Source organism: Xiphophorus hellerii, chromosome 14, assembly GCF_003331165.1.
Source record: "Xiphophorus hellerii strain 12219 chromosome 14, Xiphophorus_hellerii-4.1, whole genome shotgun sequence".
Classification (NCBI taxonomy): Eukaryota; Metazoa; Chordata; class Actinopteri; order Cyprinodontiformes; family Poeciliidae; genus Xiphophorus; species Xiphophorus hellerii.
In genome coordinates, this window is record NC_045685.1 from 28,253,202 (window position 1) to 28,269,069 (window position 15,868).

The 15,868-nt window shown below is 39.7% G+C and overlaps 2 protein-coding genes across 3 annotated transcripts in view; both read left to right on the top strand.

The window, feature by feature from the left end:
* LOC116732561 (muscle M-line assembly protein unc-89-like) overlaps positions 1-15,868 on the top strand; it is a 444,643-nt gene that overhangs the window by 114,608 nt on the left and 314,167 nt on the right. The window lies entirely within an intron of this gene.
* LOC116732635 (uncharacterized) overlaps positions 1,514-15,868 on the top strand; it is a 42,385-nt gene continuing 28,030 nt past the window's right edge. For both annotated transcript variants that reach the window (XM_032582979.1, XM_032582980.1), the window contains exons 1-2: positions 1,514-1,754; positions 14,762-15,112. In XM_032582979.1, the coding sequence (XP_032438870.1) occupies positions 1,682-1,754; positions 14,762-15,112 (424 nt within the window). In that variant the 5' untranslated portion in view covers positions 1,514-1,681. The remainder of the gene's footprint in view (positions 1,755-14,761; positions 15,113-15,868) is intronic.

Genomic DNA, 15,868 nt, shown 5'->3' on the forward strand with positions numbered 1-15,868 from the left:
TGACAGTATAATGTTGGAATGTTTATTATTATAATGTTGGTTTGTCCATTTGGATATCACCACCAACTACAACATTGGCTGTTAACTTTATATCATTTAGATGAGATTTTATTGCAGTATAACTTATCAACATTACTTTATATTCCTCTGTATTTGGACACATAAACACCACAAGCAACACCATCAGGTATGTGATTGAAATTTTATTAAATATGATGACACCAACCTCATTGTTTAGCGACACTTACTGTAGGTAGTGTCGCTAAAAAAAAAAAAGAAAGTTCAGAAACAGTGCGGCTGCATTGCAGGATCTGATCCAAAAACACACATTAGGCTAGAAGTGTTAATAAATCACATTACAGGAACTTCAGAGTCAATTCCAATGTTTTTCTGATTAGTGCTGGTTACAAAAAGCAGAAACCTTCCACTTATATTACATTGTGGCTGTTCGTGAGATGAAATTAATTATTTCTGGTGAAGCTGGATGTGAATGGGATTGTCGTGTTGCTCATTGATCTGGTTCTGATCCAATGCAGTGTTTTCGAAGCGCACTGAATGCTGCTCTGTAGAAACTTGTTTTGAAACATAATTTTTCACATGTAACATTAAACACAGATGCCTGAAATGGGATTTACAGCAAAGTTTTGCAAACTGTTTTGTCACACAAGTAGCATTTTTCAACAGGCATCAACACAGCCACCTACAATTTAGAAACATCTGCGGTGCGCAAAGGTTTCAGTCAGTTAATTTAGCCACCAGTTAATCCATAACACCGGATCACACAGTGACCAGAGGTGAGTCTCATTCATTGTTCATTATGAACCCGAAGGCAGCATCAGCTGCTATGGCCAACTCTTCCTCTTCCTCTGTTTGCTCCTCATCTTCATCACCTCTTGTTATTTCTACGTTTCTAATGTTTTTTTCTGATCCGTTTCAATGCGCTCCAGTTCAAATTTAAAAGGCTTAATAATCTTACTCATCACTGTTTTGGCTGGTGGGAGCCAGGCAGTTGGACCATTACACGTCATTTACCCAGAATGCATTGCAGCGTAAACAACATGGCCACATTCCTGTGAAAATATTTTATTAAAATTTATAAAAACTAAATAACCTACAGTATTATTACTGTATTGTTTCTACATCTAAAATAAATATTTCCCAAATAAGGTCTGTTTTTATAACTAGTTGTGTATCCCTTTAACAAATGGTCAGCCATTTGTTAATGAAAATACAGAGTTATTTGTTTGGGGAATTTGGGGTTCTTTATTAAAATCCATCAGATGAATAAAATGCTCACATGTTGGACATTAAACGGTTGAAACTTCACCTGAACATGAAGCTCCATCAGCCATGACCAGGATGTTCACCTGCTGCAGGTGTTCAGCTGCTGGTCTTTACATATTTCAGTTGAGTAATTTTTGTTTTGCCTTAGAACAGACAACCTTTTGTTTCCTGTTTATTCAGAGTTTAAACAGCCAAATTGCTCCTCCTCTAAACTCCACCCTCTTCCACCAACAGTTCAGTCGAAGTCATTTCGAAACTTCATTTTCTCTAAGCTGAATCTTCCTAAGTTTTTTTAGTGGCCAACATGATCTAACAGGGTTTATCTTTGTAGGTTAAAATATTTTTTTCTTGGATAAAACTATCTTCAACTCAAACTGGTGGAACTGGAAGACGAGGAATGGCGACTCAACCTGCTGTGTCATGGCTCCTCACGCTGCTTTTGCTAATCTGCATCCAGTTTGGTTCTGCTGGTGAGTTTTACTTCAATTATGAAGGATATTTAATAAATAATGTTTATCTGACAAATCTCTGATATAATCTCTATTTTAATGCTGGTCTTTACTCCAACTCTTTGGCAGTTTCCCAGAAGTAATGTCTAACCCAGTAGTTCTGGTTTAACCACTTGCTTTTCCTGCAAAGGCTAGATCTGCTGTTGTTCAGAAAAATATCCCTCTGCATTTTGATGTTAATGTTTGTTAGATAAGATAATTATTATGTCAGGTTTTAGAAAGAAAAGGCCCAGAGCATCACAGATACACAACCATGCTTACAATGCAAAACTATTCACACCCCCTCATCATTTTGTCACATTACAAACATTTACTACAACTTAGTTTATTTGCATTCTGTTTAAGAATAAACAACTAATATTGTAAAATTATTCTTACAGTATTAGCCATGAAAACCATGAATCCTTTAGATTCAGAAGCTAAAGGATTCATGGTTTTCAACATTTTTAACAAATAAATTGAGGCTTTTTTCTGCTCAGTTTATCATATCAAACTTTTTTATTACTAATATGTCACTTGCTGTGCTATATACTTTGCATTTTTGATAGATGGGAATAAACATTGATTTATTGAAATGGCTTATGGGCTGTTTAAATTATAACTTGTTAAGTTGTTTTATTTTGAAGCCTTCTTTAGTTTTGCTAAATCCTGGATGGCTGAGAACCAACAAGTAGATAGAAATGAATATCTGGGAAGAATAATAATTTAAACGTAACATTTAAAGCACCAGAGTTCATATAGAAAAATATTCAGATTTTATTTTGTGGTTTTAAAGGCTCTACGTTGAAGACAGTGAGAAATAAAGCCATAACTTTTAGTTTTCTCTATCTGTTCTCGGCTCCCAAACACTGAGCTGTTTGCCACTCCTCAGTTTCTCCCTCCCGATTCAAACACTTTTAATTAACTAAAAGTTAAAGACCTAAATATGAATGAGATGTTTGTTACCTTTGACAGAAAAAGCTTAAGTCTATGAAAGCAATGTAGCAGTTTTGCTAATGAGGCAGCTTATCATGATTCAGCCAAAGTAATAAAATAAACTGCAGTCTGATTTTATTGTTAATGTGTTTCTTCCTGTTGAGCAGTGAAAGTAAATAAAATGTTTACATGTCTTTTTCTTTAGGTATTTACTTATTGGAGGGTTTTTTGTTTGTGCTGCAGAGCCACGGCTAACAGCTAACTCCTCTCTTCAGCAGCTCTAATGGAGCCATTGCCGTTTGCAGCTGCTGTTGCTCCTCCCACACTTTGGGCTAAACCATTATGCTAATAATGGTGAGGGTGAAGGGGCTAAAAATTCATTCTTAATATTTTCTGAGATAAATCACAGATTTATTTCGTTCTTTGTTTCTTTGCCTTTTCATATTGATATTATTTAAAGGCAAATGTTTCTTCAGTAATTTTTTATTTTGGGGGCAGGGGACAATTCTAGACTTTTCCAAGATTTATGCCTATGGGAGGTGATGTGGCCTAAAGCCACCTGGTAGACTTCTCAAATGATATTAAAAGTAACCAGGTAGGTCTGTCTTCAAATGACAAAACAGAAGTAATATACAAAATATATTTTATTTATATATATATTGTGACATTAAAAATAGATATTATTTTGGGTGTGCCGTGGTGGCGTAGGGGATAGCGCGACCCACATTTGAAGGCTTTGAGTCCTTGACGCGGCCGTCGCGGGTTCGATATTTGCCGCATGTCTTCCCCCCTCTCCATCCCCCTTTCCTGTCAGCCTCCATCCATTGTCTGTTCACCCTTGTCCCTAATGGGGTCGGGAGGGTTGCTGGTGTCCATCTCCAGCTACGTTCTGGGCGAGAGGCGGGGTCACCCTGGTCACCAGTCTGTCACAGGGCAACACAGAGACATACAGGACAAACACACACACACACACTCACCCCTAGGGAGAATTTAGAAAGACAGTCATGTTTTTGGACCCGGAGAGAACCCACAGGGAGAAATACCCCGGGCTGGGAATTGAACCCAGGACCTTCCTGGTGCAAGGCAACAATGCTACCAACTGCGCCACTGTGCAGCCCACTCCTGTCAGCCTACTTTCAAAAAATAAGGGACACTAGAGCCCACAAAAGACCTTCTTGGAGGGGTACAAAAAAATTATATATATAAAAAAGATATTATTCTTCTTTAAAACCCAATAAAGAACAGCGGCCCCGGACACAAATTGGAAGCAACCTGAGATTTACCCAGAACAAAAACCACTACAAACCAAAGTAGCAGCACAAATTAATGACATAAAACAATGTTAATGTGACCAGCAGGGGGTTCTTTTTAAAACAAGATGCACCAGAACACAGAATAGTTCACAATATTTTATTTAAACAATTTCATTTAAAACATTTCTTTTTAAAAACATGGCTTCGGACCCACTACTCTGTCCCTGGAAAGGAAAAGGGATCATGTGAAATAAAAGTGACAACTTGAATTATTCCAAAAAAATAAATGAACAAAACATAACATGTAATGCCAAAGAAAACAAATTAGTAAATCAAAACAAAAAAGCAAACTCATTAGTAATTTCAATAATAAGCAAACAAACTGTAAAAGGAAAAACACAAACACTTTAAACGGTGGAACAAATAGTCGTTGTCCAATTTCAGTGCCCTTCAGATGGGCCAGAGGAGTCCTGCCCCGGTCACTCAGCCTGTCCAATCAGCAACAGGTTTCCTTCAGAGCGGCCCAACAAACACCAACAAGACAAGACAGCAGAGCGTCCAAGCAGCTGCAACTCCAAAACAATCCTAAACCAAAAAAACTCATTAGAAAACCTGTGGATTCAGGTAAAGTAAATTAAAATCTAAACAGGTATCTTACCCAGGAGCGGAAACACAGCCGACCCAGGGAGAGAGCAGATCAGCAGGTAGGGGGCTAGACGGAAGCCGCAACAACCTCCAGCTGCAGCTGCTAACACCAGCCAAGCAACGCTGCAGAAACGCACAGCAGGTATAGCACCAGAACCGAACCACAATCCCAGCCACAGATGGTACAAATGGCACTTACTATTCAGATGAGTGGCTCAAGCGCACCAGCCACTTAAGCAGCCGTCATGTAGTAGGGGAAACAAAGACACACACACCTGGCAGCAGCCTGCTCAGCTTTAAAGCTATTTGCCCCGCCCACCAATCAACTGCACGCTACTTGATACACCTGGTGCATATAGTTGGGACGGTGCAATACCATCCCACCACATTAAGTAAAAAAAAGAGCAAATCCCAAATTACATAAGCCGAAGTCCTTTAAAGCTGTGCTTATAAAAGAAATATGTCAAATGTCATTCCGGTGTTACGAAAATTTGGGTTTCCCCATCAGATACGGTTCCCCCTGTGTCTCCTCGCCGCTCCACACCGTCCAGGCGGCAAAATACGTGCATGCTTGTTCAGCGCTCGTATCTAGAGAACTACGGACAGAGCAAAAGCTCAAACAACGTGTTTCGGCGAAGTTGTCAGACTCTTTTCACGTTTTTGCAACTCCACTCTTCAGACACACACACGACATACATATTGCTGGGTTTCAGACATGTGACCCAGATGACTCGCAAAATTCAGATGGAGGGCCAGAAGAGGACTTCTCCGGTTCAAAACAAAGCAAAATGGATCACAAGTAGCTAAGGCCCTAAATAGACTGAAACAGACGAGGCATCTTGAAAAAATACATGTATATTTAGGATATGATCCGTATTATCTCGGTAAAAAAGACTTCTCTTATAATTTTGTGGATTTACCCGGTGTGGAGGCGATCCACATAGCTAACTATCTCTAGCTGCGGAGTTCATATTATAGGATGAGCCAGAAGAAAGTTTTAGGATCAAAAGAAGCATTAAATGGCTGTAAACTTGTTTCTGCCAAGTGAGTAGTGAGTTGTGCTATTTTAAGTAATTAGTCTATGAAAACGATGCTACCGCTAACAACAAGCTAAGCCGTGTTATTTCTGTGAGCTTGGATCTCCTGGTAAATAACTTATTTAGCTTCTGTAAAACCAAATTCATTCTGGAGTTGAGCTAATGTTGAGTCGTTGTAGGATTCAGGTCCAATGTAGGTCAACGATTCGCTCCAGTCTACAGAACCCTCAATGTTTGTGTCTGAAAACCACAGCATGTTCTCCCTGCTGGGTAGTGTTAAAAAAGAGGTAATTTAACGCTAGCTTTGGACAAAACGTTTGGCTCTTTCCTCTTTAATTTTTCCCCGGGATCCTGACGAGCGACGGCGTGCTGCTAAAACGAAACAACAACAAAGCGTGTTGACGTCACAGATCACAGAGTTTAATCTCATACAAAGCAACGAACAACAAAGCTGCAGAGGAACAGAGATATGCATTTTCTCATAAGAATAAAGACACACAAGGGGAAGACAAACAAACATAAAACAAAGACAAAAAAGGCAAAAAATAGCGGCCGCTGTCTCTCTCTCTCTGGATTTTTTCCTAACACGGAATCTTAAACTAAAGAGGTGTTTCCCTATTTAATATATGCAGTCAAGGCGTTCCGTTCTTTGACCTATTAGAAACTCCGTAGGGACTCAGAGAAACTTGGAAACTCCCCTCATTTACGGCAAAGGTGTCTGGTTTTTGTCTAAGTAAAAGGGCGGACCACTTCGTGCTCATCGCTGTCTGATACGGGGAGATCCCTGGCGCCAAAAAGTCTCTTCCCCCATCAGAATGTAAATTTTATTGCTCTGTGTGTCAGCGGGGGAGGAAAAGGGCCCTGCTTGTCTGATGCCTGCTTATTCAGCTCCTTACCGCATCTCAGACGAAACCTGTTCCAAATAAGAGTATTGAATATAACTGTTACACATGTCGTAGATTAACTGTATTAAGCACTAAAATTAATCATTTTTCCTTAACAGTAGGTTATATTTAATTTATTTAGCATGAAAGTCCCACTGAATTAGTGGTCGTGTTAACGGAATATTTTCCTAATTGACCTTTTTTTTAAACAAAGAAAAAATTTGAAGCCCATCCGTCATTTGACAGGTTGTAATTAACACCCTTGACTGGTGCACATGGGCAGACATTACACTTTATGCATAGAGTTCATGCAGAGGCAACTAAAAGCAATCAATAAAAAATCCTTCCTGAATATCATCTCATGGACTCTGAACTAAATGAGTCTTTCTGACCAGGAGCTGACAGCGTGTTGAAGAGTTATGGACCAATGTTATGGATTAACTGGTGGCTAAATTGACTGGTTGAAACCTTTGCGCACCGCAGATGTTTCTAAATTGTAGGTGGCTGTGTTGATGCCTGCTGAAAAATGCTACTTGTGTGACAAAACAGTTTACAAAACTTTGCTGTAAATCCCATTTCACGCATCTGTGTTAGTAAGTATTAAAAAAGAGGATCATTTAATGCTAGCTTTGGATAAAACGTTTGGCTCCTTCTTCCTCTTTTAATTTTTCCCGGGATCCTCGGCGAGCGGCGTTCTCCGTGAGCGACCTGCAGCGACGGCGTGCTGCTAAAACGAAACAACAACAAAGCGTGTTGACGTCACAGATCACAGAGTTTAATTCCACACAAAGCAACGCATGAATCAATTAACAAAGCTGCAGAGGAACAGAGATATGCATTTTCTCATAAGAATAAGACACACAAGGGGAAGACAAACGAACATAAAACACAGACAAAAAAGGCAAAAAATAGCGGCCGCTCTCTCTCTCTCTCTCTGCGTGCTCCGTGTACGTAATTTTTATACCAAATAGGTGTTTCCCTATTTAATTTATGCAGCCAAGGCGTTCCGTTCTTTGACCAATTAGAAACTCCGTAGGGACTCAGAAAAACTTGGAAACTCCCCTCATTATGGCAAAGGTGTCTGGTTTTTGTCTAAGTAAAAGGGCGGACCACTCCGTGGTCATCTCCGTCTGGTACGGGCAGAGGCGCCAAAGAGTCTCTTCCCCCCCCCATCGGAATGTAAATTTTATTACTCTGTCTTCAGCGGGGGAGGAAAAAAGGGCCCTGCTTCGGCCTGCTTATCGCATCTCAGACGAGACCTGTTCCAAATAAGAGTATTGTATATAACTGTTACACATGCCGTAGATTAACTGTATTAAGCACTAAAATTAATCCTTTTTCTTAACATAAGTGTCGCTAAACAATGAGGTTGGTGTCATCATATTTAATAAAATTTCAATCACATACCTGATGGTGTTGCTTGTGGTGTTTATGTGTCCAAATACAGAGGAAAATCAAGTAATGTTGATAAGTTATACTGCAATAAAATCTCATCTAAATGATATAAAGTTAACAGCCAATGTTGTAGTTGGTGGTCATATCCAAATGGACAAACCAACATTATAATAATAAACGTTCCAACATTATACTGTCAGATACCAACAGATTATGATCCATATCTACAGTATTAGTCTGTGTTCTCTACTGGGAACCAGTTTGCAGGCTGGTGACCAGGAGAAATAAACTTAAAAACAAAACGAGCCTCATTAAGAACTGAATTAACTAACGGGGTCCTCAACGCAGATGTTTGTAAAAATTTAGGTGGCTGTGTCGTTTCCTGATCAAAACTCGACAACGTTTTAGAAACGGATTAGAAAATATTTCTTTCTCTTTGATCTCTTCAAAAACAATAATAATTATTTGTATGTGAAGGAATATTGAAGAGTATAATGAAATATCACCAAAATATCACCACACCTCAAGAGGAGACTGTGCTAAACTGTTAGAATTTCTACTATCACCCAGCATTGTTAGCGTACTGACTATTATTTTACATTTTCTCGGTCTTATATTGACTGACATGTTCTGCTAACATGTCGATAAATGTAAACAGTTCTGATATCATGCAAACTAATTCTTTGCTCATTAAATGGAAGCCACTTTATTTCATTTGCGCTTTAAGACATCTAGGCTGCAGAAGCAAAGCTGTGCAATTTAGTAATTTCACAAAATGTTTGCCTGGCAAACCTGCTAAACGATGTTACCTCACGATGTTGGCAGCAAGTGAATATTATTTTTTTTAGACAATAAAATGAACGGGTCCAAAAAGTGAATCAGACGACATCTCTAACCGAACTGGTACCAGCGGTCGCTGAGTTCAGAGAGCCGTTTTATCCACTAAACTATATCGGCCGACAGAAGTCCAATAATTACCGGTTATTGATTCTGCTCTAACGGACACTCTGCACTTTAAGAAGCAAACCTGGATTAACTGGTGACACTTTCAGAATCTCAGTTTGAGTGAAGATTTTTACCCGTTTCTGATGTAAAAGTAAATAAGACAATAGTTTTTTCAGCGTTGTCTCTTATAGTTGAATATTAGAGTCACTTAATGAAAAGAATAAAGATGTTTAGTTAAATTATGAGAAAAATATGAACAATAAAGAAGAAATGACACTGCAACATAGATCTGCCATGTCTTCTGTAAATGAACTAGGAAATAAACTATAACATGTTCCAAAAACAGTTTTTAAAAAGATTTGGCTATTGTTTCTGTGGCTATTTAATTGAAATATCATACAATATGAGGAGATGTGAAAAACAACATAGACAGTTGATCTTTTTAAACATTTTATTTTTAATCCCGTGGCTCTTCAACATTTATATTTCAAGTTTAATCCCCCTGGTGCACCTCATTTTGGTGGAGTGTGGGAAAGAGAAATACGCTCCGTGAAAACGGCTTTGTATGCCACCGTCGGGGCTCAACCGTTGCCCGAGGAGGTGCTGAGGACAGTTCTTATAGAAGTGGAGGGCATTCTGAACTCGAAGCCCTTAGGCTGTTTCCTCCAGTATCGCTGATCCTGACCCTGTGACGCCAAATCATCTGTTGATGGGGCGGCCGGATGGGTCACTGCCTCAGGTCGTGTACCCGGCAACTGACCTTCCCAGCAGGCGTCGCTGGCGGCACTCCCAGGTGCTGGCAGACCAGTTCTGGTCCAGATTCATCAGGGAATACCTTCCCAATTTACAGGTTAGGCAGAAATGGCAGACCACTCAAGCTGACCTGAACGAGGATGCTGTGGTCATGCTCATGGACCCCCAACTTCCCAGAGCCTTGTGGCCCGTTGGACGGGTGACTAAGGTGCATCCCAGCGCTGACGGCCGCATCAGGTCGGTGGATGTTAAAGTGAAGGACCGAGTCTACACTCGACCAGTAGCGAGGATGGTTGTTCTTCCTGCGGCACCCGAAGAAGCCGGCAGTCAGGATTCATCATTGAAGACTTAGTTCGTCGCCTTTGTTTGTAACAAATGTACTTCATACATTTGGGGGCGGCTGTTACAAAGGCTCGGGTGTTGATTACTTTGGACTGGGAGAGGGAGGTGCGCCACCCGGTGGCGAGTTCGTTATCGCACATTCAGCAGCTGCAGAGGCATTATAGCTCTGGGAGTGGAGACACGCAGCTGCTGCTTACCGTTTCGGTTGAGGTCGATGTGCGTTCTTGACTTACTACCACATCACCTCACCTCCACATCCACACATCTCCAACTCCAAGCCTACCTTCTGCTGCACATCTGTAATACTGCTGTAACAACAAATAAAGGAGATTCACAAACAGGAAATCCCCTCCTCAGTTTGTCCTGATCGACACACAGTTGCGAGTGTAAACATTCCACCAGCCTCAAGTTTAAAACGTAGAACCTTCGCTACAGTAAATGAATTAGGAAATAAACTATAACATGTTCCAAAAACAGTTTTTAAAAAGATTTGGCTATTGTTTCTGTGGCTATTTAATTGAAATATCATACAATATGAGGAGATGTGAAAAACAACATAGACAGTTGATCTTTTTAAACATTTTATTTTTAATCCCGTGGCTCTTCAACATTTATATCAACTTTCAGGCACTAGTCTTTGCTTTGAGATCTGTTTATGGCATCTTTCGATCTTCCTTTGACGAGTTTCAACCTCTGAAGCAACACAGAAATCAGGACAAGTTCTGTGTAATTTACCTGTTTTGGTGATTTTGCAAATTAATTTTAAAAAAAAGGCAACTTACCATATAAGACCAATAAAAGTCTTTCTAATTAGTTATTTCCGAGATCTTAATGGATGTCTTAAGGAATCGGATAGTATTTTTGCAAAAATGTTTTAGCTGTTTAAGCTCATTGCATTGTTTACTTCCTGGTTCGGTACAGGGGTCCTAAAAAGCCACGACCGCAGAAACACCTGTCTCTCCCAGCTGCTGCCACCAGTTAATCTATAACACCGGACCCATCACTACTAACAGAGGAGCCAGCAGTTTATCTTGAGGAAATAAATGTCGGTGCAGAAGTTAAGTAGACCGTAACATGCGCAGTGCGCTGCACAACTAATGCGGATGCTAAGAATTAAACTGAACTCACTCAGCGGTTTTAACAAATGGAGCTGGAAGACGTTACCCTCCCTCGCCCAGAAGGAGAGGTGCTCAGGAGGAGTGCGGCAGACTGTTTAGGAGAACCGAAACCACGCAAAAAAAAAAAAAAAAATCCTGGTAAAAGTGCACACCGGACCGCACAGGGTAAAAAAGTCGCTGAGTTCAATTGATTCAATTGGATCAGATCCAACTGACTGATGTCATGGCGCAGATTTCTCTGCAGATGCGACCAGGAGAAATTAGTGAGGCAGCAGGTGAAATGCTGCTAATTTAAGTGGAGTCGTTTAATTTAATTTATTATAAGTTATTGGGGCCTCAGTCAGTGGTTTGTGTCACTTCGGAGAAAAACTTAGATGCATTTATCTGCTTGATGTGTGACAGGGTCTGGATTCAGGTTCAACTGTTTGAATATGAACTGAAATGCATAAAAATGCGTCTAAATAGCCGACGTTAATATGGTTATAATTTGACAGGTAAAAATACTACATGACCGATTTTTTTTAATGCTGTTTGTCAAAATGACCAAGAACAAAAAGGTCTAGCGTGACCTTTGCGCTGAATAAACATTATATTTTCTGTCGGTCATTCAGCACTAAGCTAGCTGCTAACAACATTAGCACTCTGAGGACAGCCAAGCTAGGGCATAAAAATAATATATCTTACCTTACATATGAATGCTTGTCTTTCTAAGTAACTATTTAATAAAACATCTGAAAATACAATTTAAACGATGCGATCGTTGCCTGTTAGAAGGTGGCGCTGCAAACTCTGGCATTGTTAGTTTCTGCACCTCCTGTTTTTAGCTGTAGATTGTTGATCCACTTTTCTCCTCTTTTTTCGGTAAGTTTTTAAAAATTAACTCCCTTGTGACCAACTACCTTCAAAACACAAAAATAACGTTTATCTTTCTCTGTACACCGTGATCCAAATTATTATGCAAATTGGATTAAAGTGTCATAAAGATTAAATGTTTTGTTGTGCTATTAAATGTATAGAAGGTATTGTGTGTCAGAGCTCTTTGAATCACTATAATTAATTTCAGAGAGCTGGCTGATCAGTTTGTCTGCTGAGATCAATTAAAGGAAATCTACTTAAGAAGGATGTTCCACATTATTAAGCAGGCCACAGGTTTCAAGCAATATGGGAAAAAGAAAGGATCTCTGCTGAGGAAAATCATCAGATAGTGTAGTGCCGTTTGACAAGGTATGAAAACATTAGATATTTAATGAAAACTGAAGCGTTTATCGTTCTGTGAAGAGATTTGTGGCTGATTCAGAACAAAGATGGTTTTACAGATAAAGGCAGAATGAGGAAGGTTTCTGTTAGACACCAGAGAGCAGCTGTTAAAATGTCCTTACAAAGCAGCAAACAGTTATTTGAAGCTGCTGGAGCCTCTGGAGCCTCAAGGTGGAGGATCCTCCAGAGGCTTGTGGTGCAGGAACCTACTATTGGGCCCCTAACCAGAGCTCACAAGCAGAACCGGTACCAGTGGGCCCAGCCGGACATGAAGAATAATTTTCAAACAGACCTGTTAACTGATGACAACAATGACAACAATGGCTGGGCAACAATGGATGGTCCAGAAGGATGCAGTAGTGGATTGGTGGTGGACGGCCACCACGTCCCAACAGGCTGTGACATCAGCAAGGAGGTGGTGGAGTCATGCTGTGGGCCGAATCATGGGGAGAGGGGGGGAGAGAGAGAGAGAGAGAGACAGAGAGAGAGAGAGAGAGAGCTGGTCGGCCCCTTCAGAGACCCTGAAGGTGTGAAAATGACCTCAGCAAAGTATCTGGACTTTCTGACTGATCATTTTCTGTCATGGTTCTAAAAGAAGAGCCGAACCTTCAGTAGCAAAATCATCTTCATCATGACAATCCACCATCTCATGCTGCCAGGAAAACCACTGTGTCATTGGCTGCTATGGGCATAAAGGGGAGAAACTCATGGTGTGGTCACCATCCTCCTCTGACCTCTGACCTCTACCCTACTGAGAACCTTTGGAGTTTCCTCCAGCAGAAGATCTGAATCCAGTTCATATCAACCAGCAGCTCTGGAAGGTTTTCTGACATCCTGCAGAGAAATTCAGCAGAAACTTTCCACAAACTCACAAGTTCAATGGATCCAGAATTGTGCTGTGATATCAGAGAAGGTCCAAAGTTAACATGGAACTGGGTCTGTTAAGATGGTTCTGATTGAAATAGCTTTGATTTTAGTACATGTGACCATTTAAGGCTGCACATTCACAGAATGACCGTTTGCAGTTCTTTATAATCCATAAAATGTTTAGAAAATCTGCTGTGCATAATAATTTGGAACATTTTGCATTTTTGAGTTTTTCATTTTTGAAAACAATCCTGTTGTCATGGGGAGCTTTGTTCAATAAAATCTGATTTATACTGTAATAGTTCATGACTTGAAAATTATACTGACCATCATTTGCATTGACCATTTAAGAAAATCTGAGAAAATATCACTTGCATAATAATTTGGAACACGGTGTATTAGAACTGTTGGAACAGCCATACAGGACTCAGACTTTAGACATTTTGGTGCTGGGTCAGCAGAAATAAATGGGCTGCATTTACTTCTGCTTTACATCTGCTTTGGGAGACGTTGATGCTACGTCATCTTAAACCCAGCAATACAGACAGACAAATAGATATGTAGATATTAGATTGTACTCCATACAGCCCAGCCTTATAGTGCTATACAACCTAAAGTCGGGTGAATGCATCTAAATTCTCAATATTAAACAGGGGGAACAGGATCTGATGGGTGTTTTTCAGCCTTCAGATACCAGATACATAGATGTGTTCATGTGCCCAACACGGGTGGGAGTTTACAGCCATTTTATGTAAACACTGTTTTCAATCAATCAATCAATCAATCAATCAATCTTTATTTCAGACACAAAAGAGGTCCATAGTAAAAACAAAAAGAAAAGAAAAAAAAAACAACTAATAAACCACCTGGTTACACATGAATAAAGAAAACAAAGTCCTACTGTTTCTCATGCGCCCCGTTACAGTGCTCCTTGCGTGTCCTCACTATTTGAGAAGTTCTGCTGTAAATAATTTGTGGTGATTCTTTTCAATTTGTTTGTAAATAAGGTTTTTAATCAATTCTAGAAATACATCGATTTAAATGTTTTCAGGTCTCACATGTAATTTAATGCTATTGTGCATTATTATCTGATAACGTCTGGTAGGTTATGTTTATTGTTCGCATTTAATCACATTTTCTTACAGTAGAATTTGAGAAGTAAAAATGCCCATTAGGTAAGAACAAACATATTTGGTAACAGAACTGCAGAAAATGCTCCACTTCTTAGAGAGAAGATCTGATCTAAACCAGCAGAAACTGTGACCAGAGGAACAGGAATATAAAGGTTCGACCAGGTGCTCTGCTGTTTGAAACAACATGAGCAGCAGGATGTTAAACTGATCTAGTTTTCACTGATATCTGATATCAGTTTTAATGATTCTGTTCTTCAGTTTAGCCAGGACCATAGCTTCAGGTTTGGTTCTGGGATTGGTGAACTTCTCATCAGTCCAACAATCAAACCAGTTTCTATTCATCAGGGTTAGGGCTCTTATTTTAAATGTACAGCGTTTCACTTTGGCCTCTGACTTGTCTGCTCTGATGTGTCTTCCCCTTTAGATCAGAAAAACATCACAGCTAAACCTGGAGATAACGTCACCCTGCCATGTACAGCTGCTACGAATGATTCTGTTGATGTTGCAGAGTGGATCAGAATCGATCTGTGGCCAGATCATGTTATTTTGTACAGGGACAAGCAGTTTGATCCAGAGGATCAGTTTCCATCCTTTATAGGCCGGGTGGATCTGCAGGACGTGGCCCATGGAAATGTGTCCTTGATTCTGAAGAATGTGACGACCAATGATTCAGGAATGTATGAATGTCGAGTCATTCATACAGAAAATAATCGAACGAAGAGATCCAATCTGGACATTGACCCCATCAGCACCGTTAACCTGACAGTTAAAGCAGGTGAGTCGGTTTGTCTGTGGATCAGAATCTCCAACAGCTTCTTGGCTGTTGATATTAGAGAGAAACAGATAAATGGAAAGACTTCAGGGATCATAGTTTCCGCATCTGAAAGAACCATCCTGTAAATTAAGTAAAAACTGAACAAAATTTCAGTGTTACAGAAACACTGTATTGTCATACATTATCTAACAGTTTTATTTAAATCAAAAAGAAACAGATTTTACCCAATTGCTGCTAAATATATTATTAAAAGCTCTAAAGTTAGTGAAAAATATTTTTAACAGAAACACAAGATTATTTTAACACCTGATTACAGCAAATAAACCTCTGCTGAATTTAGCAAGGGGTCAGCTGGCACTCTGAAAGACTCTGAAATGACACTAGCATGATCTCCATTATAACTGTGTGCAAAACTGTTTTGATCTTTAAAAAAAAAAGCAAAACAATTTTTCGATAGCAGTCTTTCTATACTCCAATAGCTAAAATTTATATTTATACCAGGTGAGTCTTCCTCACCTGAGAATGTGGACCGGTACCGGCCTGATTCTGAGACTTCAAATCATTTTAATTGAAGATGTTTCACATATCGAGAATTTTCTATTAGCAGCTCCACAAATCCTTCTGATAAACATTACTTTACCAAGACACATTGAAACAAACCTTTATTTAGGATTTTTTCTGTTCTTTCTTTCTTTTCTCCCTCCCTGAAGGATAAGTCCTTTTTTGAGATTTTGTTTTGCTGACTTAACTTCTGAC